The 24,700-nt window shown below is 39.2% G+C and overlaps 3 protein-coding genes across 7 annotated transcripts; 1 reads left to right on the top strand and 2 right to left on the bottom strand.

Moving 5' to 3' along the window:
- Positions 1 to 1,565: 1,565 nt before the first annotated feature.
- LOC107043362 (glycerol-3-phosphate dehydrogenase, mitochondrial) lies at positions 1,566 to 10,971 on the bottom strand. 3 transcript variants are annotated; one of them, XM_015264847.1, is made up of 9 exons: positions 10,854 to 10,971; positions 8,790 to 8,910; positions 8,129 to 8,508; positions 7,806 to 7,969; positions 7,419 to 7,725; positions 6,913 to 7,301; positions 4,676 to 5,274; positions 2,984 to 3,082; positions 1,566 to 2,253 (listed from the first exon to the last, which is right to left on the bottom strand). In XM_015264847.1, the coding sequence occupies exons 2-9, from the start codon at positions 8,874 to 8,876 to the stop codon at positions 2,119 to 2,121; spliced, it is 2,160 nt and encodes a 719-aa protein (XP_015120333.1). In that variant the 5' UTR covers positions 8,877 to 8,910; positions 10,854 to 10,971; the 3' UTR covers positions 1,566 to 2,118. The 3 variants fall into 3 exon arrangements, with proteins under 3 accessions (XP_015120333.1, XP_015120330.1, XP_015120331.1); XM_015264844.1 differs by lacking the exon at positions 2,984 to 3,082 and adding an exon at positions 2,830 to 2,931; XM_015264845.1 differs by lacking the exons at positions 2,984 to 3,082; positions 10,854 to 10,971 and adding exons at positions 2,830 to 2,931; positions 10,653 to 10,794.
- A 1,655-nt stretch (positions 10,972 to 12,626) lies between these two features.
- LOC107043363 (cullin-3) lies at positions 12,627 to 19,390 on the bottom strand. Its single transcript, XM_015264848.2, has 12 exons — positions 19,099 to 19,390; positions 18,682 to 18,781; positions 16,690 to 17,073; positions 15,900 to 16,103; positions 15,628 to 15,807; positions 14,856 to 15,401; positions 14,655 to 14,762; positions 14,060 to 14,482; positions 13,598 to 13,767; positions 13,395 to 13,533; positions 13,112 to 13,239; positions 12,627 to 13,018 (listed from the first exon to the last, which is right to left on the bottom strand). Exons 2-12 carry the CDS (start codon positions 18,739 to 18,741, stop codon positions 12,994 to 12,996), a joined length of 2,367 nt encoding a protein of 788 aa, XP_015120334.1. The 5' UTR covers positions 18,742 to 18,781; positions 19,099 to 19,390; the 3' UTR covers positions 12,627 to 12,993.
- LOC107043364 (tryptophan--tRNA ligase, cytoplasmic) lies at positions 19,391 to 23,598 on the top strand. Of its 3 annotated transcripts, none has more exons than XM_015264849.2 (3): positions 19,391 to 20,234; positions 21,899 to 22,836; positions 23,195 to 23,598. In XM_015264849.2, the coding sequence occupies exons 1-3, from the start codon at positions 20,114 to 20,116 to the stop codon at positions 23,357 to 23,359; spliced, it is 1,224 nt and encodes a 407-aa protein (XP_015120335.1). In that variant the 5' UTR covers positions 19,391 to 20,113; the 3' UTR covers positions 23,360 to 23,598. The 3 variants fall into 3 exon arrangements, with proteins under 3 accessions (XP_015120335.1, XP_015120337.1, XP_015120336.1); XM_015264851.2 differs by lacking the exon at positions 19,391 to 20,234 and adding an exon at positions 21,221 to 21,276; XM_015264850.2 differs by lacking the exon at positions 19,391 to 20,234 and adding an exon at positions 21,261 to 21,322.
- Positions 23,599 to 24,700: the final 1,102 nt, after the last annotated feature.

Raw genomic sequence — 24,700 nt, 5'->3', positions numbered from 1 at the left:
AAGATGTGGGGCGGGTTGGGTTGACTTCAGGGGGAGGTTTGGGGGTCTTCTATTCGGTTGATGGCAACGCTCCCACGAGGAAACCCCTGGTAGCTCCATGGTTAGAGTAATGGGTTGGTAATCTGAAGGTTGGGGGTTCAAATCCCCTTGGCATGTCTTGACTTCATTATTGAGTTTCTTAATGATGTATTTTTTTTCAAATGAAACGTCATTGGGGATGATGGGTTGGTAATCTGAAGGTTGTGGGTTCAAATCACCTTGTGATGTCTTGACTTCATTATTGAGTTTCTCAATGATGTATTTTTTTTCAAATGAAATGTCATTGTGCATGATGGATTGGTAATCTGAAGGTTGTGGGTTCAAATCCCCTGATGATGTCTTCATTTCATTACTGGTTCTCTCAATAAATTTTTTTTTTTTTTTCAAATAAAACGTCATCATTGGTAATGTATTGGTAATCTGAAGGTTGTGGGTTCAAATCACCTTGTGATGTCTTGACTTCATTATTGGTTTTTTCAATGATGTATGTTTTTTCAAATAAAACGTCATCATTGGTAATGTATTGGTAATGTATTGGTAATCTGAAGGTTGTGGGTTCAAATCACCTTGTGATGTCTTGACTTCATTATTGAGTTTCTCAATGATGTATTTTTTTTCAAATGAAATGTCATTGTGCATGATGGATTGGTAATCTGAAGGTTGTGGGTTCAAATCCCCTGATGATGTCTTCATTTCATTACTGGTTCTCTCAATAAAATATATTTTTTCAAATAAAACATCATTGTGCATGATGGATTGGTAATCTAAAGGTTGTGGGTTCAAATCCCCTGAGGTTGTCTCTATTTCATTACTGGTTCTCTCAATAAAATATATTTTTTCAAATAAAACATCATTGTGCATGATGGATTGGTAATCTAAAGGTTGTGGGTTCAAATCCCCTGAGGTTGTCTCTATTTCATTACTGGTTCTCTCAATAAAATATATTTTTTCAAATAAAACATCATTGTGCATGATGGATTGGTAATCTAAAGGTTGTGGGTTCAAATCCCCTGAGGTTGTCTCTATTTCATTACTGGTTCTCTCAATAAAATATATTTTTTCAAATAAAACATCATTGTGCATGATGGATTGGTAATCTAAAGGTTGTGGGTTCAAATCCCCTGAGGTTGTCTCTATTTCATTACTGGTTCTCTCAATAAAATATATTTTTTCAAATAAAACATCATTGTGCATGATGGATTGGTAATCTAAAGGTTGTGGGTTCAAATCCCCTGATGATGTCTTCATTTCATTACTGGTTCTCTCAATAAAATATTTTTTTTCAAATAAAACATCATTGTGCATGATGGATTGGTAATCTTAAGGTTGTGGGTTCAAATCCCCTGATGATGTTTTAATTTCATTACTGGTTCTCTCAATAAAATATTTTTTTTTCAAATAAAACCTCATCATTGGTAATGTATTGGTAATCTGAAGGTTGTGGGTTCAAATCCCTCGTGGAAATTCACAATTTCACTTGTAAATTTTCCTCTCCTTAGGATAAGGATAAAAATAATCAACAGCAATTTGTAATATTTGAATCTCTTTTATTGATTTTTCAATTACTTCTCATTCATACCGATGAAATTGATAAATTAACCAAGGCAGACGTTGATTAGAATCGAAATGTTATACCACTGCATTTGCAATCAAGAGTTATATACATAATAAATAAATTGCCTAATATGGTTTCAGTAATCAAACGGTAAAAGGTAACAAATCCCACAGCTCGTCACCCTTTACCCCTCCGTTACTGATTCAATCATCAAATCCGAAGTTCTCAGTTCTCCAGAACAAGAAAACCCTTAAATACCGAATCAGACCACGAGTACTTCGGACTCAGCGATCAACATTTAAGTAAATTCAACTAGAATTGGCGTGTTTAGATTTCATGCCACAGGGAAGGCCAGCCCCGCGTCAAGTGCTGTGTGTTTCATTGCACATTTTTTTTGCTCTGGAAAACTTAACGAAATTAATGCCTACTATAAATATTTGGATATTTAAATATCAGATTTTTGTCGTGAGTTTGTCATCCTTATCTAAGACCAAGGAAAATTGAAGCAGTGTTTCGGGATGAGTTTAGAGGCCACCACCAGATCTGTCGACGCTGATCATTTTCTTGAGGATGTCCTTCTCGTGCTGTGCCTCCTCCATCTCAGCCATCCGGGCGAATCTCGAGTAGGCGACGTGGCCAGACTTTATTGCGGACATCATCTGGAGGAAGAGTAGACAATTAATTGACCAGTCAATCTCAATTTTTTTCAAATCAGAAAAAAGACAAAATATTCCAAGAGGACTGCAGTTTCATCTTTTTTCGATTGAAGGACTGGACAGTTAATTCTACAAAAAATTGAAGAATGTAAACATCACAGGGGTCTCAGAATTGGCTAGAGTCCAGTTGAATTGTAAGTAACGTTAACTCAAGCCAAGAATTATCACCCTCGAGCGAAATTGAACTGAATTATTAGAATAGGTCTAGGTATGACGTGCAATTTACTGATTAAATTAATCATGCCAGGTTTCGTCACAGGGACTGAGTACATGTGTGATGAAGGGGCAGTAGAACCAAATAATAATCGGATAGCAGGAAAACAGGATGAGTCGGGACTGATCCTGTTTCCCTCCATTCCTCTCAAATAATAACTAATCAAGCCCACTGAGTGTTGAATGTCGTGTGTGTTTAGTTTCGAATTAGCGGAATTAACGAAAAATCACTAGTGCAATGAATGAAATAAATCAAAGGGTAAGGGAAATACAGACATTCCGCTAATAATGAAACGACCGACAGACCTGAAGGTACTCGTCCAGTTCGACTTGACCATTCATATTAGTATCAATTTCTTTGAGAATCTCGTGAAGCTCTTCACCCGGCACATCCTTGTCGCCGAATAGCTACAGATTGGCAAATAAAGAATGAATTAATTGATGTGGTCATTTCATTTACCTGGAGATAATCCTGAAGCTCCATCTGTCCGTTATAACTCAGGTCTATCTCATTTAGCAGCGCGTGCATCTCGTCTTCATTGAATTTTATTCCTAATGACTGAATTTATTGGTCTGTTATTCATTCTCAATTCATCGATGATGATGACGACAATGATGATGATAATGTGAATTTATAGAGATGGCAAAGTGATAAAACATCAGACATCATCATGATTGTGCTAATCTTCACGGTTTACCACTTGACAAATAGATAATAATCTATCTACACTTAGAGAAAAACGACAAAGTTTTCAAACAAGTCATACTTGTGCCAAGAAAATAGTTTTTTGAAAATTATCAATAAAGGATTTTTTTTGTACTAGACATGCAGAGAGTGCGCCGGAATGAAAAATTTTCGTCGTAAAAATAGATTTAGTAGCTCAAAAAAAATTGCATTCTCTGTGCAGGCAAGAAATGTCATTTCTAGCACTACTCCTTCGTTATTCGATACTCCCATAGGTATTTTGCTCCCGAAAAATCTTTGTTTTATGCGAAACAACCCGCACAGAAAAAAATATAAGCCAAAACTTATAAGTGAGATATAGTGATTTTTCCGGAATTGAAGATTGTGCTAATGTTCACGGTTTACCACTTGACAAATAGATAATAATCTATCTACACTGAGAGAAAAATGACAAAGTTTTCAAACAAGTCTTACTTGTGCCAAGAAAATAGTTTTTTGAAAATTATCAATAAAGCATTTTTTTGTGCTAAACATGCAGAGAGTGCGCCGGAATGAAAAATTTTCGTCGCAAAAATAGATTTAGTAGTTCAAAAAAAATTGCATTCTCTGTGCAGGCAAGAAATGTCATTTCTAGCACTACTCCTTCGTTATTCGATACTCCCATAGGTATTTTGCTCCCGAAAAATCTTTGTTTTATGCGAAACAACCCGCACAGAAAAAAATATAAGCCAAAACTTATAAGTGAGATATAGTGATTTTTCCGGAATTGAAGATTGTGCTAATGTTCACGGTTTACCACTTGACAAATAGATAATAATCTATCTACACTGAGAGAAAAATGACAAAGTTTTCAAACAAGTCTTACTTGTGCCAAGAAAATAGTTTTTTGAAAATTATCAATAAAGGATTTTTTTGTGCTAAACATGCAGAGAGTGCGCCGGAATGAAAAATTTTCGTCGCAAAAATAGATTTAGTAGTTCAAAAAAAATTGCATTCTCTGTGCAGGCAAGAAATGTCATTTCTAGCACTACTCCTTCGTTATTCGATACTCCCATAGGTATTTTGCTCCCGAAAAATCTTTGTTTTATGCGAAACAACCCGCACAGAAAAAAATATAAGCCAAAACTTATAAGTGAGATATAGTGATTTTTCCGGAATTATATATTATTTCCATGTAGGAAGGAATAGTAGTTTTTCGTTTCGACTGTCTAATAATCGCAGACAAGAAATGAACCCTTAAATGAAACAATAATATGACAGCAATCTTGTAAGTTAGGGATAAAATATTTGTTGATAAATTTTCCTCTGTATGAGATATTTTCATCCTGAAAAGGCACCGTCTGGTCAAATTAGAACCAAACAAATTATTTTTTTGCAATTTTCAACTAGCGATTTTGTTGGGCCAAACAAGACTTGTTTGTCGTGTTTGTTTTTCTCTCAGTGTACTTCTAAAATTGACCAACTTACCTTCAACCCGCGACGAATATCGTTGATGGAGACATATCCCTTGCGATCCTTATCGATAATCTGGAACCGTTTGATGTACAACTGGATCTCATCCTTGGTAAGATTGATGGGAATCTTGTCGCGCGAGGCACGATTCACCATTTGTCCCATCTCGTTAGCCAGGAAATCACTGGCCTCTTTGTGCTGCTTCTTCTTCTCCTCAGCAGACCAGTTGAGCTCCTCAGCCATGATGTCGATGATTCCGGGGAGGGCCTCGTTGGCCGCCTGGACGTTCAGGAACGCCAGCCTGAGTCGTCGCGCGATCATGTCGATGGCGGTTCTCGCGTACTCGCGACAGCCGTAACGGATCTCTGCGTCGATGTACGGAAACTCTGGGTGAATCTTTTTACCGATGATGGGCCACCTCTTGCCGGTGAGTGATGCCATTTTTGCTACTGCGAAGGCACGGTCGCCGTAGCTTTTCGCCAGGTGCTGGGCTACTTCGCACTCGAGGCCAAAGTCTTGGACCAGTCTGATGTACATTGTGGGACTCCAGCCGTGGGCTCCTTCCAGGAGCATTCCATCGGTCTGGGAGAGGTCCAGCGGCTCCAAGTTGCAGGCTGAATGGATAAATAATTGAGGGGGTTTGGTTTTTCATGGGGTTGGGGGGTCTAACATTTGCGTGAAGTACCATTTAAAATTGTTGATGAATATTTTCTTAGATAATTGTGTCTCAAGATTTCTATTCTTTATTTTTCGGGTAGAATGGTGAGATCTGAGCATTTTAAAGTCTCGATCATCATCGGAATATATTCAATCGAGTCGAAGCGATGTAAAAAAAATAAAAATAATTTTTTTTTAGAATTTGACTCAATTCTAGGGGAGGGTGGGGCAAAACGGCCCCCCTTCAATTGTCAAGAACTTGTGAATGACATTGTGAAAATTCCCAGTTTCAACTTCATTTTGAAGATAATTTTTCATTCTTCAAAACGAACTCTAACTCATCCCAATCGGATTATTGAATCGGAAAATATTGACGATTGAAGGGGGACCGTTTTGCCCCATCCTCCCCTATATTGAATTAGAAATAATAATCAACTGTCATTAATCATTTCAAATAGAACTTCATTTTTATCTATGCATTCAGGGAATTCCTGATAGCCGCATTGGTTAGAGCAACGGATTGGTAATCTGAAGGTTGTGGGTTCAAATCCTCTCGTGGAGTCTTAATTTGATTATTTTTCTCTCAATGACATTGATATCTAGCAAAATTTAATCGTGGGGTACCATAAAAGGTTCCATTGGCTAGAGCAACGGATTGGTAATCTGAAGGTTGTGGGTTCAAATCTCCTCGTAAAGTCTTAATTTGATTATTTAAGCTCTCAATGACATATTGAAGTCAAATAAAACTTCATCATCGAGTCAATGGCTCCATTGGCTAGAGTAACGGATTGGCAATCTGAAGGTTGTGAGCTCAAATCCCTTCGTGGAGTCTTAATTTCATCATTTTTCTCTCAATGACTTATTTGATAGAATTTGAACATGGAGTGCCATGAATCACTCAATTGGCTAGAGTAACGGATTGGCAATCTGAAGGTTGTGAGTTCAAATGCCTTCGTGGAGTGTTAATTTCATAATTTTTCTCTCAATGACTTAGGGGACGGTGGGGCAAAATGAAACACGGGGCAAAATGAAACCGCAAGAAAATCTTGTGATCTAAGGGAGATAGGACGATTTTCATGGAAACCTTTTTTGTAGAGAATTTTACAAGCTACAAAAAAGGTCCTCTTCAAAAATGTCCTATCTCCTTTAGATGACGAGATTTTCCCACTGTTTCATTTTGCCCCGTGTTTCATTTTGCCCCATGCTCCCCTATTTGATAGAATTTCAACATGGAGTGCCATGAATCGCTCAATTGGCTAGAGTAACGGATTGGCAATCTGAAGGTTGTGAGTTCAAATCCCTTCGTGGAGTCTTAATTTCCTCATTTTTCTCTCAATGACTTATTTGATAGAATTTGAACATGGAGTGCCATGAATCGCTCAATTGGCTAGAGTAACGGATTGGCAATCTGAAGGTTGTGAGTTCAAATCCCTTCGTGGAGTCTTAATTTCCTCATTTTTCTCTCAATGACTCATTTGATAGAATTTCAACATGGAGTACCATAAATCGCTCAATTGGCTATAGTAACGGATTGGTAATCTGAAGGTTGTGAGTTCAAATCCCCTCGTGGGCATTACCATATCAAAATAACATACCTGCAACAGCAGCATCAACAGCTTCCTCTGCCATGGCCCTGTAAGTCGTCCACTTTCCTCCAGCAATAGTGACTAAATTCGTTGGACTAACATGAACGATATGATTTCGGGCTAACGACTGAGTATTCGGTTTGTTGGGGTCAGACACGAGCGGTCTGATGCCACTCCATGCTGACAACACGTCACCACGTCGAACCTCAACGTCTGGATTCAAGTAGTTCTTCACTTCCTGGAGGATAAACATGATCTCGTCCTCTGTGGGGCGGGGATTATGGGTCACTTGACAGGGCAGATCAGTGGTCCCTGCGATTGTCTGCTTCTGCCAGGGGAGGAAGAAGATTACTCGGCCATCGCTGGTTGAGGGATCCAGGAGACCCATCTGATCAGGACTGAAAGGACATTTTTCTCATCATTATTTCGTATTTCCTGATGATTTTATGCTGACCCGAGTCATCAAAAAGGTCTTCCTCCGAGGCAAAAAGGAATATAATTATTACAAGCAATACCTGTAATATCCAGGAAGTACGATATGCACTCCAGACGAGGGACAGCAGATCTCCGGAACCGACTGATCGTCCATCTTCCTAATAGTGTCAGTGAAGGGTCCCGTGGCGTTGATGATGGCCTTCGCCTTGACATCCCACTCTTCCCCAGTCATTTCGTCCCTCACGTGGGCACCCGTTAGCACGGTTTTTCCATCCCTATCGCGCCCCTTCAGGAGATTCACCACTGACACGTGATTGACGACTGTTGCACCAAGCCTAGAGGCAGTCAGAGCCACTGCCAGGTTCATTCTCGCATCGTCTTGTTGTCCTGCAGGTGAAGAAATAGAATAAGTTTCACGATCTTGTCTTCAATATTTTTTTCAATCAGGTTTTGTCTTGTTGACGTACCGTCGTAGTACACTATAGCTCCTGTTAGTTTATCACCCTTCAACATGGGGAATAGTTCGAGGGCATTCGCTTTACTCAAGTAGTAGGAAGATTTGACGGTTTTGGTTCCTGCTACGAGGTCGTACATTTTTATACCAAACCAGTAGTACGGAATTTGCCACCATCTGGGAAGAAGAGGGATGACATTGATTTTTAAGAATCCCAACTACTGTTTGAATATTTAGTTATGATGAAATGCCATTGGAAATGTTCATTTCATATTCACTTTTGGAGTGAAATCATGTCTTTTGAATAAGTGACGAATAAAAATGAGATGAACGTACGTATAAACCGGCAACATAATCGGTAGAGGATGAGCCAGATGAGGAGCACTGTGAAGCATCTGGGCGCGCTCGTGAAGAGCCTCCTTCACCATCTTGTACTGCTCAACGTCCACCTGCATGATGGCCTTCTGAAGATAACGCACACCTCCATGAATGAGCTTTGTGCTTCTGGAGGATGTACCGGAGGCGAAGTCGTCTCCCTCGATGAGGGCGGTCTTCAGACCCCTGGTGCAAGCGTCTAAGGCACATCCAGCTCCTGTCGCCCCACCCCCAATGATAAGTACGTCGTATTCGTCTTGAGTCTTCAGGTTCTTCACCTGTTCCTCTCGACTAGGTAGCGGTCTTTTTACTGGCTTGTGTGCTTTCTTCTCAGCTAATACCTGAGGACGATTTTAAGTGGTTGATCCTTTTCAATTCAGATGTTTGGCGGATGATGAAACGATTCTCATTGGAGATATCGTCTACTAAATATTGTTTCCCATATAGTCTAGTGGCTAGGATATCTAGCTTTCGTGGATATTTTGAATGAAATCTCATTCAAACAGTCGAGGAAAGTGGTAAATATTCATTTCATTTCAGTTTTAGAAATAACTAAATAGGTGGAGATGACAGTCATAAATTTAAAAAAAAACTTCATCATTTCGGAATGTGTAGAACATACCGGTGAATCTGATGTAAAAAAATATGTCGTTACTGCGCCAGCTCCCACAGCACTAGCACCGGCCGCAAGCAATCTCAATGTCGCCATTATTGCTCAGGTCGATGACTTTTTCGTTCAAATACTAGAGTTCAAACGGAATCATTAAATCAGATCATTCAATTGATCCGTGGAGATTGTATGTGCAATCACGTGCAATGTTAGTGTCACGTGAATCATTATGCAATCGAGTTTATGGTAAGGGGTTAAATGGTATCAAGTAATTAGATCTATTGACTGGGTGCAGTATTCTTTATTTATTGCGGAAACGAGTGGTTTTAACGGAAAATTTTATCCGTTTTATTTATGAATTGAATTTTTTACACGTAAAAGTCTGCTGTCGTTTTCTAAAAAAATCACGTCATCCTGCTCATAAAAAATATTATGACGATCATGAACGTCACAACAGATTGAAAGTCCAAGTGCAGTATAACAATAAGAGCGGCCTGTTTAAAGTTAAATTCTCGAAATCCCCAATATCTTGCGAGAGAATTATACGACTCGAAAAAATCTGGCATCATTTCAAAGCTAAATTTAATGGAATTTCAAATTTGATTTTTTTTCTCGGGAAAATTCAGAATATCTCTGAAACGAGTGGCTCTAGGAGAAAATGTCAGAAGGACTTTTTTGTGTAGAATTCCATTCTCTGCAAAAAATGTTCTCACATATTTTTCGATAGATCTCCTAGTTTTTGAGATATCGCAATTTTCGTAATGATACATCGAAATCAACTTTTTCGTAAGGACAATGCAACAATACTTTAGTTAACACCTATTCTACGTCGTTTCTCAATTATAATGCGTCTCACCCGTAGACCTTGGCAACACTCAGGAAAACCACGTGGCTTATGTAAGAAATTTACCTCCACATACTTATAAATACACATAGATATCGGACTCTCGTTTTCCCCAAGTTTTCCCCGAAATTCACATATCTCTAGCGAGACCAACCGCCGCGGAATTGCCTCTTGACATTATCTCATTGCATTATCAATTTTTATTTCCACGCACGTCAAGATAATGTGCACTTCCTCGAAGCAATGGCTCGTTTGCTAAGGCTCAAAAAAATTCGAAAAAATCAGTTTCATTGAAACTTTATCCTTCAGATTTCTTCGGTTATGCCTGATTTTTCCTCGACCTTGATCAGTTTTTGCAACCGAGTGACTCCCGAATGATTGTATTTTCCAATGCAACAAACTAAATTAACATTATTTTTAAAACGAGTGAATAAAAAATGTTGAACTAATTGACGTTGTCGTCGAAAAATTAATGTAAAAAATTGATAAGAGTTGGAGTGACTCTTCTCAATTTTTCACATTAATTTTCGACATTTCTGTCTCAAATTCCCAAGTCCTCTTCAAGGCGAAACACGTCGAATTTATTCCTCTGCATTGTGAAATGACAACCGTTACATTGTCGAATACATTTCACATCTTTAGTTCCGTTCGCCCTCCCTCAGCCAATCCTACCCTCGCCCTCGCCAAGCACATCTGTTCCTCAAAAAAATCCCAACAATGAGCACCCTCAGAATGTCCCAATGTCGCAATAGCGAAGAGTTAAAAATGGTCTTGAGGTGCTGTGCCAAAATACCGTCAAACCGTCTCTCAATAATCCACGATGATAACATCATCTTGCCCCCGTGATACATTAACACAAATTCGCGTGAATTGATTCAACAAAGTAGTTAAAAAATCGCGACGAATTATCGCGATAAAATGGCAATAGCAAGCGAGGTTAGAGAAAAGGAAGACCTCAGTCCCGGGCTATCAGTGGCACGTGATAATTTCAGGAATAATACGGGCTGGGAAGCCTTGACCATAGTCGTCACCTCAAAAAAATTCCTTCAACATTTTATTGTTGACATTTCAGTGCACCCCAGACCCCCTCGATCGAACCCCTCCCGATTGTTAATGATTCACGCACTGAAGGCCATTTTTTGCATGAGCGAAGGTGAATGATAATGGGGATGCCGACACAATGCACTTGAAGACACTAAAAGATCACTCGAAATGCGTGATAATTTGCTAACCAGTTGTTTCAAGACGAAGTAGATTATTCTACTTCGCAATAAATGGCCCTTATTTTCCGTGCGAAATATTTTCTGCTGGCTGCGGTGCCGGGCGCAGCTACTGTGCGACTCGCGCCGATGTGAAGCGATTTTCAGGCGTGTATTCAACGGATGGGGGTGTCTCATTGGCGGAAACCAGTCGTTTGGCGGGTGGTTGGCCACTCAGAGGATTGTTGGTCTCCAATGTCGGGGGATCATGAATAATGCGGAGTTCGGGCACGGAGGGTTGATGGGATTATGAGTAACTTAGTTACGAGATAACGAGCGATTTTTCAGTCACCTGAGTCGTACGATCTTTGTGACATTGAGGATTTTCCTTACTGACACTGAAAGGGCAATGAAATTTTCTGTAAAAGCTTTTGCGATGTCAGTAGATTTTTCCAGCCTGAGGAGCTAGTTAGATTATCTTGGATTGTTAAAACATATCTATTGCCTCCAGGATTCACTATTTTTCTTGCTGGCACTAGCTTGAGTATCAACAGATGTCCAGGAAAGTGCAATGAAATTTTCTGTAAAAGCTTTTGCGATGTCAGCAGATTTTTTTTGAACCAGAAGAACTACTAATGAGCATTTAGTTAGATTATCTTGAATTGTTAAAACATCTATTGCCTCCAGGATTCACTATTTTTCTTGCTGGCACTAGCTTGAGTATCAACAGATGTCCAGGAAAGTGCAATGAAATTTTCTGTAAAAGCTTTTGCGATGTCAGCAGATTTTTTTTTGAACCAGAAGAACTACTAATGAGCATTTAGTTAGATTATCTTGAATTTTTAAAACTTCTATTGCCTCCAGGATTCACTATTTTTCTTGCTGGCACTAGCTTGAGTATCAAGAGATGTCCAGGAAAATGCAATGAAATTTTCTGTAAAAGCTTTTGCGATGCCAGCAGATTTTTTCCAGCCAGGAGAACTGCTAATGAGCATTTAGTTAGATTATCTTGAATTGTTAAAACATATCTATTGCCTCCAGGATTCACTATTTTCCTTCCTGGCACTAGCTTGAGTATCAACAGATGTCCAGGAAAGTGCAATGAAATTTTCTGTAAAAGCTTTTGCGATGTCAGCAGATTTTTTTTTGAACCAGAAGAACTACTAATGAGCATTTAGTTAGATTATCTTGAATTGTTAAAACATATCTATTGCCTCCAGGATTCACTATTTTTCTTGCTGGCACTAGCTTGAGTATCAAGAGATGTCCAGGAAAATGCAATGAAATTTTCTGTAAAAGCTTTTGCGATGCCAGCAGATTTTTTCCAGCCAGGAGAACTGCTAATGAGCATTTAGTTAGATTATCTTGAATTGTTAAAACATCTATTGCCTCCAAGATTCACTATTTTTCTTGCTGGCACTAGCTTGAGTATCAACAGATGTCCAGGAAAGTGTAATGAAATTTTCTGTAAAAGCCTTTACGATATTAGTAGATTTTTTTTAAACCAGAGGAACTGGACATGAGCCTTTAGTTAGATTATCTTGAATTGTTAAAACATATCTATTGCCTCATTTTTCTGTGAAAGCTTCTGTGACATCAGTAGCATTTTTCCTACTCAAAGGAATATTTAGTTAAATTATCTTGAATTGTCAAAATATGGCAAGTGCAATTTGCTCATATGCTCTCCGTGGAATATCAGTTACTATCATGGGTTGTCTTGCTCCCCCCCACAATCATCTTTATTCATTTTCTGGGATGCAGGGAACGGATGATAAATTATTCAAAAATGGTATATTTGTCAATACGTCTGGAATAATTTAAATCTTTTATAATAATGTTTTCTTCATTTTCCTCACCTCTTATTCTTGACAATGTTTTCTTACTTTTTAAATTCTTACAACTTAGTTTGACAATGTTAATTAGGGGGAAAAGTAAAATTCAGGATAATTCTCAGGATCCAGAAACATCGTGGATTAATTCTGCAAAACTGGATGAATAGTGGAGAGGGGAGGGGGAGGGGGACAAAAAAATAGACACTTTTGACAATAATCATTTATCTTCTTCCTTTGATCGAAAAAAAATCTCTCCGTTGTTTCTCTCTGGATTATGTTTTCTCCTTCTTCCCTTGGCTCGGCTGGCTCTTTTTTTCGGCTCTTCTTTTGTACAAATTTAATTAAGCAACGTATGTATACACTTTTCTGAAAAGAGAAGAATTAAAAATTGAATGCGAATTTATTCGCTGGACATGAAGCCCTTCAACTCCTGATTTTGTTAATGTAAAATTCTCTCACCTATCTTCTGAAGTTCGAGCTAGGTATTCTCGTTCAATCAGGCCTTCAATACGTTTCTTAATTATCGTTGGGGATGGCAGAAATCTTACACGAAGCTGTTGTGTCACCTCTGTCACGAGAATGTTGTGCTGAAATAATAAAATGTCAAACATTATTCAAGTATTGAATTGAAAGTTGCAACAATAATTCCCTTGACATTTCCCCCAGAAATAAATTCATATTCAACACGAAAAAAGTTTAATGTTTCTTTTCTGAAATGTTTAAACACCACCATAATACTCACTGCCATTCGTTTACGAGCTTTCATTATCCTAACGATTGCAGCCTCGATCTCATGCTTACGATCCTCATCCACTTTGTTACGAGTCTCCTTTCGCTCAGGTTCTGACTCACCCTTAGCTGCTACTGTCTGAATCTTGACTCTGTAAAAATACCAAAATGACATTATACTCCACCAGACAATATTCCCCAGGCAATGATGATTACCTGTGTAATTTACTGGTGAAACTATCGTTGACAGTGAAGCAATGTGACGGTTCAATTTCTTTCGACCTTGGGAACTTGAGGAGCACTCTCTGGGCAGCCTTGCCCATCGCAAGGGACTGCAGGGCTCTCACGAGATCTCTCTCAGGAATGTCTGTTTCATTTTGTATTTCCTAAGACGACCGATCCACATTATTCATGTATTCACATTAAAATTCATTTTTTAATAATTAATCCTGACGAAATAAAATTCCCCATTCCATTCTACTGTTGAATTATTATGATGAATACAAAATTAAAAATTTTTTCACAACGAAAACAAAAATCTTCAAAACAAAATCTTCACATCATTTTAAAAAACGACGAATGAATAAATTTTTCTCAAGCAAAAAAAAAGATAATTAGATGAATAAATAAAAAAGTAAATAAATGGTGACATCACAATGTGAAAAATTGGTAACATACCTCATACGTCAACTTGTCACGATTATTAAACAGCATAAGAACACACATTTGGTACGTGGACACTTGAATGATGTGCTTTCTAGGATTGGAGCAACTACTGGTACTGTTTCTTGGGCTAATGGCACTGCCACTTGGACAACTGGCATTGCCATTAAGAATTGAACTCGTTGAGGAGGGAGTTTCCAATCCATTAGCACTCTCTTCTCTCTTAGGTCCATGGAACACAGCATTTAAATCAGCTGAGCCAAGCTGTGGCTGGAGGGTCAGTTGTCTGCCACTGTGCTTGGCTAGATAGAAACGACGAAAAGTATCGAATGCATCACGCGCAGCTGGGGGCATACTGCACTTTGGGGTGGCTGACTGGGTCGGCCAGAAGCCAGTGGTGAGGACACGCACACTAAGATCAACTCCTCGAAGATTCGTCTGCAATAAAAATCAAGTGGAAATACTTATTTCATAACTAATGATGATGAAATAATTATCTGAGATTATATTTCGTCATTATTACAGAATTTCAGTGAATAAAAAATTGAACATTTTGGTTTTCACAGAGAAAACTTTTAAAAAATGAAATACTATTGCAGTTAATGCTCACCCCTGATGCCAGCACATGATCCTTGAACTCGTCCATAATAGAATTGCTGACAGTGATGTCCTTGAACATTCCCTCCAACTTGGAAGTGAATTGACATCCACATTCAGTCTGGAGTCAAAATTCAGAGAGATAAAAAATTAATAATTACACGAAAAATTAATAATTAACAGCGCTATTCGTAAAGAATGCGAAGAACAATACCTTCAATTTTGAAATCATGTTCTTCTCACTGTCGTCAGAGACAGACTTGTTAAGCAGCAATCGTTTGGCCAGATGCTGTTTGTAGTACCTCTCGAACACGTCCTTCTCCTGCAAAAACCTGAAGAGAACCATTGTCTTGTCGAGAACGCCCTCGATCTCCTGCTCAGTCATACCCTTAACTCCCTTCTTCAATTTATCATCGATGAACAGTGACAGATACTCTGGACTCTTGGAATTCAAGTTGAGGAAGTACTCGAAATCAGAGACTATCATCTGCTTGAAGAGTTTGTCGTTGTTGAAGGAGTAGTGGAGGAAGTGGTCGAAGCGCTCCTTCAGGTCGAGGAGATTCTGGACAAAGTGGACTGCATTTGTCGTGGCTTCCTGGTCCTCCTGGACCATCGAACGTCCCTGCTCACGCAGAAACTGGGAGGCACAGTCACAGACAGTGCGGAGACCGTCTGACACTCTCGAGAAGAGCTTGTACATGCAGCCGAGATCGTCTGTCTTCTGATTCTTCAGCATGTGGACAACTCCACTGTTCTCCATCTGCATTAACAATCACACGTTTAGATGAAACTATTTTTTTTTAATTTCAAATTGACGAATTCTTCAAACTCTCTAAATAATTTTGTATTCATTCCCATTAATTTCATCTATTCGCAAATTTCTTCTCTAATTTCCTGAAAAAAATTCTCGTGGAGAATCCAAAGACTCTCGATGGCATTTTTAATGGGAGAAATTTACAGAATTTTTTAGCTCCGGAATTGAATACCTCGACAATAGTCTTCATGTGAACTTTGATGAGCTCCTCCTCAACAACTTCGACTATTCTGGACTCGGTTGACTCATCGAGGTAGTGCTTGGCCCTCTCGGACTCCTCGGAGATGCGAGCCTCGACCTTCTTTATGCACACCGATGCACTATTCTCTGCCAAGAACTTTTGTGACTCCATCTATTGAAAAATTAATCACATTATGAATAGTGAATTATAGGAGATCAAAATAACTTCAGAAATGAACGGGAAAAGTCGTTAAAAATAATTACTCGATAGAACTCTGCGCTCTGCTGAAGAAAAGGTCTCTCGAAGTCCTCTTCGTAGACGATACGACTATTAATACCTAAACGCATCAGCATTTGACACGCATTTTTTATTGCCATACGATCAACAACCTCTCCTTTGCGCTCACGAGCCACCATCCCCAGAAGAGTCTCTCGCAAGTGATCTCTGATACACCCATACCTCACCACCTATTTAAGATAAAAAAAATAAACGCGTTAGAACAAAGGAAGTGGACAATAATAAATTAGCAATTTGCTTTCGAATGGATTCTCTCTTTTTTTATTCTTACTGCAGTGTTCTTTTCTATTTCTTATAATTTCTACTCTACAATTCAGAAGCGAAGCGGTAAAACGGTTTAAGTCGATTTTGACTATTTACCAGTTTTCAATAAATATCTCAGAACGTAAGGGAGATGGCAAAATTTTTGACACAACCTTTTCTATAGCACTCAATTCGCTCTACAAAAAAGGTCATTACAAAAATTTCATTATCTCCCTTGAATTCGTAGATATTCCTCAAAAACTCAGATGAGAGCTAAGGCAACTTAAACCGTTTTACCGCTTCGCTACTCAATTATTAATTTATGTCTATGAAATAACTTTATCGACTCGATTATCGCACTGTTGAGGGGTTCAGGGGTTCCGTTTCCCCTTAAGTCTATATTCATGAAACAATTCATGAAATTCGATTGATCTCTTATACGAAAATTTCGAGAGGAAAATGAAGAAAAGAGAAAACGAGAGAAAAACGAAAGAGAAAAAAGTGTCTTCCAACCTGATCACGAAATATGATCAGCCCAAGATTATAAACATTATCGACATCATTCTGCTGCACATAAACTCGGTCCATATACATCAAGATATCCCTGATCATGGTCATGGACGTTGTGTGATCGTTCCACGCTTGATTGAGTGTCTGCAGAAAATTATTGTGAAGTGAGTGCAGCACATCCTCACGCACTTTGTTCTCAAGATGCTGGGTTACAACTTCCTTGAGGCCCGTGTACAGCCTCTCGCCGTATTTGTGAAGGACCATTGTGTACGCGTTACGGTAGAGCTCCTCAAAGCTCAGTCCAGAGTTATTCTTCTTCTGTATCTCCTGGATGGCATTTTTCAGCAGTGCCCAGATGTTCTCCACGTACTTTTCGTCGACTGTTGTCTGTTGAACGGAAAGAAAAATAAATCCGTTGAGACAAATTGGTATTCCCATTTTTTAAATTCATTTCCAAGGTTTTTGGCATGAAATTAATGAATTAGAAATCATGAATTATCTGCATTGAAGAAATTTCATGATAAAAATTTCTTGACATTTTCAAACGTTTTAGGAAAAGTGAATATTAATTTTGAGGTATTAAGTATAAGGGTTTACCAGGCAGGGAATAACGAGAGTCTTTCGACTGTTTGACTGAATGCAGTGAGGAAAATACGAGGACGTTTGCAGTCCCCTGAACAAATCCATCTGCACAATACGCTTGTAAATGTTTTTTACTGATCGAGGGACATTGATTGAACTTTATTGCACATGATCAACTGAGGGATTTCGTCTGTAAAATTTTGTTGGTTATTCGCCGGAGAAAAAAATGAAAAACGGGGGAGAGTGACTTGAATTCTAATTTAATTACTGTCAGCTGTGGTGAGAATGAACGAGAGGGACGAGTCATTATCTATGTTAAAGGTTCATTGAAGGTGTTCAAACCCCCACGAGAAAATAATTTTTTTTCTTATTGCAAATGGTATTTTTTGGATTTCAAAATTGTATTATATTTTTAAGAATTTAATAATTTGGGCAGAAGATGTGCATCTTAGGGGAAATTTGGACTTTATCAGTTCATGAATGGAGATAAAAAGTTAATTAATTGAAATTGAGTAGATAAAATGAGATACAAGTGATACAACTGATTTCAGTTCAATTATTCCATGAAAACTGATTGAAATTAGGAGAATTCAGGTAAATGTCTGCTTGAATTTACAATTAATTAAACATTTATTCTCATTTGGTCCCGAATATAATTATTTTTTAATTTATTTTGTTACATTTCATCCACTTGAATATTCATATATTTTTTTTATTTGTATCAAAATTATTTTAGTTATTTTTTTTATTTTTTATTTTAAATAAATTGTTTTATTTACATAAAAATATGCTCATGTCAATGAAAAATAACGAAATGAATAGAAAACATCAAATTTAGTGAAACTCGGGATCTCCAGACTAATTTTTCCGATTTTAAAATTAAATTAAAATTCCTCCACATCGAATCATTTGTTCAGAAATCGACAAAATTCAGATAAATCTATTCTTAATTTTCAATTAAACATTCATCATTTGATACTAAATATTCATGTTTTGATTGAAAATTCAAGTAAGATTTCTAATTCTTGTCTTCCCACAATATGAAAATAGAATAAAAAAATGTGTCTGATGAATAAAAAAACACGAGCAAAATGCACTGAATGAAATTACCCATAACTAAAAAATGCTCAAGTGAATAAACCGTACCAAAACGAATGAAAAACATTCAATTGTGCAAAACTCAAGATCTCCGGGTGAAATTCCCCAATTTTTTCTCATCCCAAACGAAATTAGATATTTTCAAATCGAATCCTCAAGGGTCCATTCCCCTCCCCAGTCCACCAAACCGATGTCATTGACCCCGAGTCATCATCAACAAAGTCCCCACAATCACCCCCCAACCCAGTCCCCCCAAAAGCCCTAAAAAATCGCCTAAAAATAATGAAAAATCATCGGGAAACCAAAAATACTCACCGGAAAAGCGCGTATCCTCATTTTGCCCTCCTTCTTCGGTAAAGCCCCACTCTTCAGCATCTCGACGTCTGCGTTACCAACAATCTCCAACCGATCCTCACTTGAACAAATAAAACAAGCCCCCAAAAACAATGAAGACGACGTGAATTTGAGGTTTGGTCACTCGACCCAGCGACTCAGCGTCGAGTGCACATAAAAAAAAAAACGATTAGCGTTCGCAATGAAAAACATCAGCAAAACAGTGGACGTGGAGATAGAGGGGAGCGATGACAGCTCATCGTCATGTCCACCATGAAGCCCCATGAAACGTAATCCCGAGGGGTCCCCAACAATCCCAAAAGAATAAATAAATAAATGAATGAATGAGTGAGGGAGTTGAGGATGAGGAATTGAAATGGAGCTGTCACGACGACTCACCGATTCAATCTCTCGTCCACTTTATTTTCCACTCGCGACACAGTCAGTGTAAAAATACGTGAGACAATGGGACATGTGAAAATGTCATCGTATGCCCCCTCAGCTCCAGGCTATTGGGTATCACCATTAATCCCCGAACTTGTGATTGAACGCCGTAACAATGGTTTTTCTGTATTTTTACGAGTGTTTTGGGTCGCGTATGGAGGCTTCAAGCGCGTCAGAAATTGAACGGTTTGTGGTGGCCATTTTTTTTAACAGAACATGAACAGTCAGAACACAGCGGGGGAAGGGGGCGGACGTCAGCGCGACGTGTGTTGGTGGATTGTACTAGGGTTTACGGTGAATTTCCATTTTCGCGACTAGTTCCAGCAAAATTCACTCCGCTCAAACCCCAATATCTTGAGAACCAACGAAGCGATTTCGAAAAATCGAGTCTCTCTTTGAACATGGAAGAAAAATCTTGAAAACAAAAGAAAAAATTTTTGATTTCACTCAGCGGACCGGGAGTTATGCGCCTTTGAAGAATGCATTCCAGTTTTCAGAGCGATGAGACCGTGGTTTCTTTGATCTGTGATATCTCGTGAGCTGACGATGCGATTTTGAAAAATCAAATTTTGATTTGAAGGCGGAAAAACGGTCTTTGGAACGGAAGAAGAATTTTTTAATTCCACTCAGCGGATCTTGAGGAATTCGCGATTGAAGGCGGCCTGTTTCACCTTCTCGAGTTTAATTGTTAGAACTCTGTGTGTGTGCGTGTGTGTGTGAGGCATTGTCCATGACAATTATAACCGTGAAATTGTGGGAATGACCCACGTTTTCTCCAACGCGTCTGCAACACCTAGTATTTCGGCTCTGCCATATGTAGAGGAGATAAAGAATGAGAATAAATTGGAGTTGTCGAACTGCCAGGTGAACAATTGTTGAGAGTTTACGACTGTTTTGTATTTGTGTTCGTGGGGAGGTTCTAGGGGTGATTGACAGTATTTATTCGGGGAAAGACTCGATCGGGGGGGACATGGAGCCGGTGACAGCTAGGGACGAGGTGATTGTCAACGGGGATGGAGAGGCCGATGTCATTACCCCGTGGAGTGTGCAGAGCAAAAGTGACACTGGAGTCGATTATGATAAACTTATCAGTGAGTAGAGGTGTCATTAGTCGAGGGGTTCTAATTGTAATCGAGTGGTAGGGGGGCGGAGGGGAGTTGCATCGAGATTTGGGTTTTTGGGGAGTATTTTTGGAGCTGAGGATTTTGTTGGAGAGGAAAGTGGGACCTGGAGAATGGGATTCTGTGGGAATTTTTGGGGTTTGAAGAATGGGATTCTTCTCGGTCAAAATTGGGCGTTTTTTTTTGGATGATGCAATTTTAGGGGATGATCACCAGGGACAGGCAATAATATTAGATTTTGGCAGCATTAAAAAGGATTCAAAAGCATTAAAAAGGATTAAAAGGATGGGTTTCCCTTGTTCCATTAAGGATGTTCGACACCCTTTTAGCCTAAATTGACGATGTTTTCATTTTTCTGGCAAATTATCGATGGGAGTGACGTGAAAAATGTAACGATTTTATTGTGGTTTGTCATTCTTTAATGGCACGAAGTTGCGTAGTGGTGCGATAATTTTCATGCGTTTTTTCTACAGTTTGTGATTCCAGTAGCGAAGCGGTAAACCGGGTTAAGTCGATTTTTACTTTTGGCCAATTTTTGACGAATATCTCGGAATCTAAAAGACATAGCAAAATTTTTCTCATAACCTTTTTTATAACCCTCAATTGACTCTACAGAAAAGGTTGTAACAAAAATTTCTCTATCTTTTTTAGATTCCGAGATATTCGTCAAAAACTGGTCAATAGTCAAAATCGACTTAACCCGGTTTAGCTTCGCTACTGATTCTTTTTAAAAGTTTAGAGAAAACGCAGGAAAATGTTCGCACCACCTTAAAATTTCGTCAGTCATTAAATAATGACAAAACGCAAAAACGTTATATTTTTTCACGTCAATTCCATCATAAGTTTGCCAGAAAAATTAAAAAAACGTGAATTTTGGCAGAAAGGGTGTAGAACATCCTTAATTCTCACAATTTTCTCAAACTCCAAACTCTACCTCCCAGCCAATCGGAATTTAACGAGCAAAGACAGAAACATCATTAACGCCCATTGAGGACGTAATCATTGAGGACGTGTTAGTACAGCCCAACGTAACTGTTATGACAGACATTTCGAAGAAGGTTTATTTGTCTTATTATTTATTTTCAACATTTCTAAAGTTTAATTTTTTTTTTTGGGAATTCACATATTTATTCAGTTTGGTTTTGATAAAAACGAGAGATTTCGCTTATTTGGATTTAATTACTGGCCCTTCAGAGGACAACAATTGTTGTTGAAGCGTAGGCTATAATTAAAGAAACTTAAATGNCCCTGAAGAGGACAACAATTGTTGTTGAAGCGTAGGCTATAATTAAAGAAACTTAAATGAAATTTTTTGTTTCTTAATTGATCGAGTAATATGAGATCTATCAACCACTTTTTTGGAAAGTAATCGGACGATAACGGTCCCATACCCTTGATCCCATTAATTCTCACAATTTTCTCAAACTCCAAACTCTACCTCCCAGTCAATCGGAATTTAACGGTCAAAGACAGAAACATCATTAACGCCGATTAATTTTTTATCACCCAGTCGGAAATAATCGTCCAGTTTTCCAGGGTGTATTTGCTTTGTGGCTTTGCCACTATTTTTGCACACCAGAATATGCAGCACTAAAAATCAATCAATCAATCATTCGCCCTCCCCCACTCCCCAGAAAAATTCGGCAGTTCGAGTATCGACGAGGACCTCCTCCAGCGTTTCGAGAAGGTGACAGGTCGCCCTCCCCACCACTTCCTCCGCCGAGGTATCTTCTTCTCCCACCGTGACATGCACACAGCGCTGAACCTCTACGAGTCAGGCAAGCCCTTCTACCTGTACACAGGGAGAGGGCCGAGCTCCGACGCGATGCACCTGGGCCACCTGATCTCCTTCCTCTTCTGCAAGTGGCTGCAGGACGTCTTCGACGTACCCCTGGTGATCCAGCTGACGGACGACGAGAAAGCCATCTGGAAGGACCTGGACATCGACGAGGCGATCAAGCTGGCCCACGAGAACGCCAAGGACATAATCGCCTGCGGCTTCAACCCCGCCAAGACCTTCATCTTCTCAAACCTCGAGCACATCGGCAACAACCCCGAGTTCTACAAGAACATGATAAGAATCCAGAAGCGAGTGACGTTCAACCAGGTGAAAGGGATCTTCGGTTTTGGGGACAGCGACCCCATCGGCAAGATATCCTTCCCCCCGACGCAGGCAGCCCCAGCCCTGTCCACGACATTTCCCTTCATCTTCAAGGGGGCCAAGGTCCAGTGCCTCATCCCCTGCGGCATCGACCAGGACCCCTATTTCCGCATGACGAGGGACATCGCCCCGAAATTGGGACTCCCTAAGCCAGCTCTACTGCACTCAATCTTCTTCCCAGCTCTCCAGGGCTCCAGGACCAAGATGTCGGCCAGCGACACCAACTCTGCGATCTTCCTGACGGACTCGGCGAAGCAGATCAAGAACAAGGTCAATAAGAACGCCTTCTCCGGGGGACAGGCCACCGTGGAGGAGCACAGGAGGCTCGGGGGCAACTGCGAGATTGACACGTCGTATCAGTGGCTGAGGTTCTTCCTGGATGACGATGAGAAGCTGGAGACGCTGAGGAAGGTGGGGATGAGATGCAGAATTTATTTATTTATTTATCATTTTTTTATAATTTAGAATTGATTTCAAGTTAATTGATTTCAAGTGATTTGAAGTCGATTTTTCCTTTTGCCCATTTTTTTATGAATATCTCGGAATCTAAGAGAGATAGTGAAATTTTGCTCATGACCTTTTTTGTAACCCTCAGTTGGCTGTACAAAAAAGGTTATGACAACAATTTTTGTATCTCTTTTAGATTCCGAGATATTCGTCAAAAACTGGTCAACGGTTTAAATCGACTCAACCCGGTTTACCGCTTCGCTCCTGATTTATTTGGTGGCTTTTTTATTGTGGAGATTTATTTGTTTATTTTTCATTTCAGAATTATACGAGCGGAGAACTACTCACTGGAGAGCTCAAGAAGGAGTTGATAGAGGTCCTGCAGAAGCTCGTGGCCGAGCACCAGGCGAGGAGGAGTCAAGTGACGGACGAGGTTGTTAGGAAGTACATGGTGCCTCGTGATTTAGGCTTTGTACTGAATAAGTAGGAACAAATACGTTGACATGTGAATTATTCGAACTGGAATTGAATACTACTATGGCACGATTATGTACATGGGGAGGGGGGATATTTAATAGAAGTATTGAATTTTACACGACTTGTTAGATATGCAATTCTCATGATTTTACCTTTTACGTTTGGACTTCTGTCGCCCACCAAAATCACGCAATTCTATTTTGAAATGGTTAATGAATTGAAATAAAAACTGCAGCCACCAAACTTGTATTTTTCAATTTTTCTTCTTCGTGAGGGTTTGAGGAGAGGAGAAAGTCCAAGTGATCATTTCCTGAAATTGTGAAGTCCTATTCCCCCACTGGAATATTTAACACTACTTAGTTGGTAATTTTGAGGCTGACAAATTCTGTCTGAAGTTATTACTATTTTTGATGAATAATATGAGATCTATCAACCACTTTTTTGGAAAGTAATCCGACGATAACGCCCACATACCCTTGTTCCCATTAGGGGACGGTGGGGTAAAATGGACACTTTAGAATTTTTAAAAATTATTCATAGCTCAGAAACAAATTTATCAATTGAGCTCAGTTTAGGCTCGTCACAAAAGGAAAAAATTGTTCTTTGTATTGACAATAGTATATTTCGTAACGAGTGCAAAATAGGATATTTCGTAACGAGTGCAAAAAAGTGTTTTTCATCACGCTGTGACGAAAAGTGAACTTTTCGGCACGCCCCGCGTGCTTAAAAGTCCAGTTTCCGCTACATTGTGATGAAAAATATTGTTCGTAACTCGTGAAAAAATGTTTTTTAGCTCGTGATATAAACTTCCCGTTCGCCAAAAAACACTTTTTCATCACGCTGTGACGAAAAGTGAACTCTTCGGCACGCTCCGCGTGCCTAAACGTCCAATTTCCGTCACATTGCGATGAAAAATATTGTTCGTAACTCGTGAAAAAATGTTTTTTAGCTCGTGATATAAACTTCCCGTTCGCCAAAAAACACTTTTTTGCACTTGTTACGAAATATACTATTTCAGTTCGTGGGATTATATCACGAGCCGAAGGCGAGTGATATAATCCCACGAGCTAAAAAACATTTTTTCATGAGTTACGAACAATATTTTTCATCGCAATGTGACGGAAATTGGACGTTTAGGCACGCGGAGCGTGCCGAAGAGTTCACTTTTCGTCACAGCGTGATGAAAAAGTGTTTTTTGGCGAGTGATATAATCCCACGAGCTGAAATAGTATATTTCGTAACAAGTGCAAAAAAGTGTTTTTTGGCGAGTGGGAGGTTTGTGGGTTTGTGGGATAATCCCACGAGCTGAAAAACATTTTTTCACGAGTTACGAACAATATTTTTCATCACA

This window comes from Diachasma alloeum, unplaced genomic scaffold (assembly GCF_001412515.2).
Source record: "Diachasma alloeum isolate Michigan unplaced genomic scaffold, Dall2.0 Dall_scaffold_00558, whole genome shotgun sequence".
In the NCBI taxonomy this organism is placed as follows: domain Eukaryota; kingdom Metazoa; phylum Arthropoda; class Insecta; order Hymenoptera; family Braconidae; genus Diachasma; species Diachasma alloeum.
This window is presented reverse-complemented; position numbering and strand designations above follow the sequence as displayed.

Bases quoted from the DNA above. Each gene is read 5' to 3' on its own strand.
- LOC107043362 (XM_015264844.1), bottom strand. From the start codon at position 8,876: ATGGCGACATTGAGATTGCTTGCGGCCGGTGCTAGTGCTGTGGGAGCT. The intron at 7,970-8,128 runs GTACGTTCATCT...TCTTCTTCCCAG, and splicing joins ATTATGTTGCCGGTTTATAC to ATGGTGGCAAATTCCGTACT. The intron at 7,302-7,418 runs GTATTGCTTGTA...ATGTCCTTTCAG, and splicing joins GTACTTCCTGGATATTACAG to TCCTGATCAGATGGGTCTCC.
- LOC107043363 (XM_015264848.2), bottom strand. From the start codon at position 18,741: ATGCTGAAGAGTGGGGCTTTACCGAAGAAGGAGGGCAAAATGAGGATA. The intron at 17,074-18,681 runs GTGAGTATTTTT...TCCGTTCAACAG, and splicing joins TGAGGATACGCGCTTTTCCG to ACAACAGTCGACGAAAAGTA. The intron at 13,240-13,394 runs GTGAGTATTATG...TTATTATTTCAG, and splicing joins AAGCTCGTAAACGAATGGCA to CACAACATTCTCGTGACAGA.
- LOC107043364 (XM_015264849.2), top strand. From the start codon at position 20,114: ATGGAGCCGGTGACAGCTAGGGACGAGGTGATTGTCAACGGGGATGGA. The intron at 20,235-21,898 runs GTGAGTAGAGGT...CCCACTCCCCAG, and splicing joins CGATTATGATAAACTTATCA to AAAAATTCGGCAGTTCGAGT. The intron at 22,837-23,194 runs GTGGGGATGAGA...TTTTCATTTCAG, and splicing joins AGCTGGAGACGCTGAGGAAG to AATTATACGAGCGGAGAACT.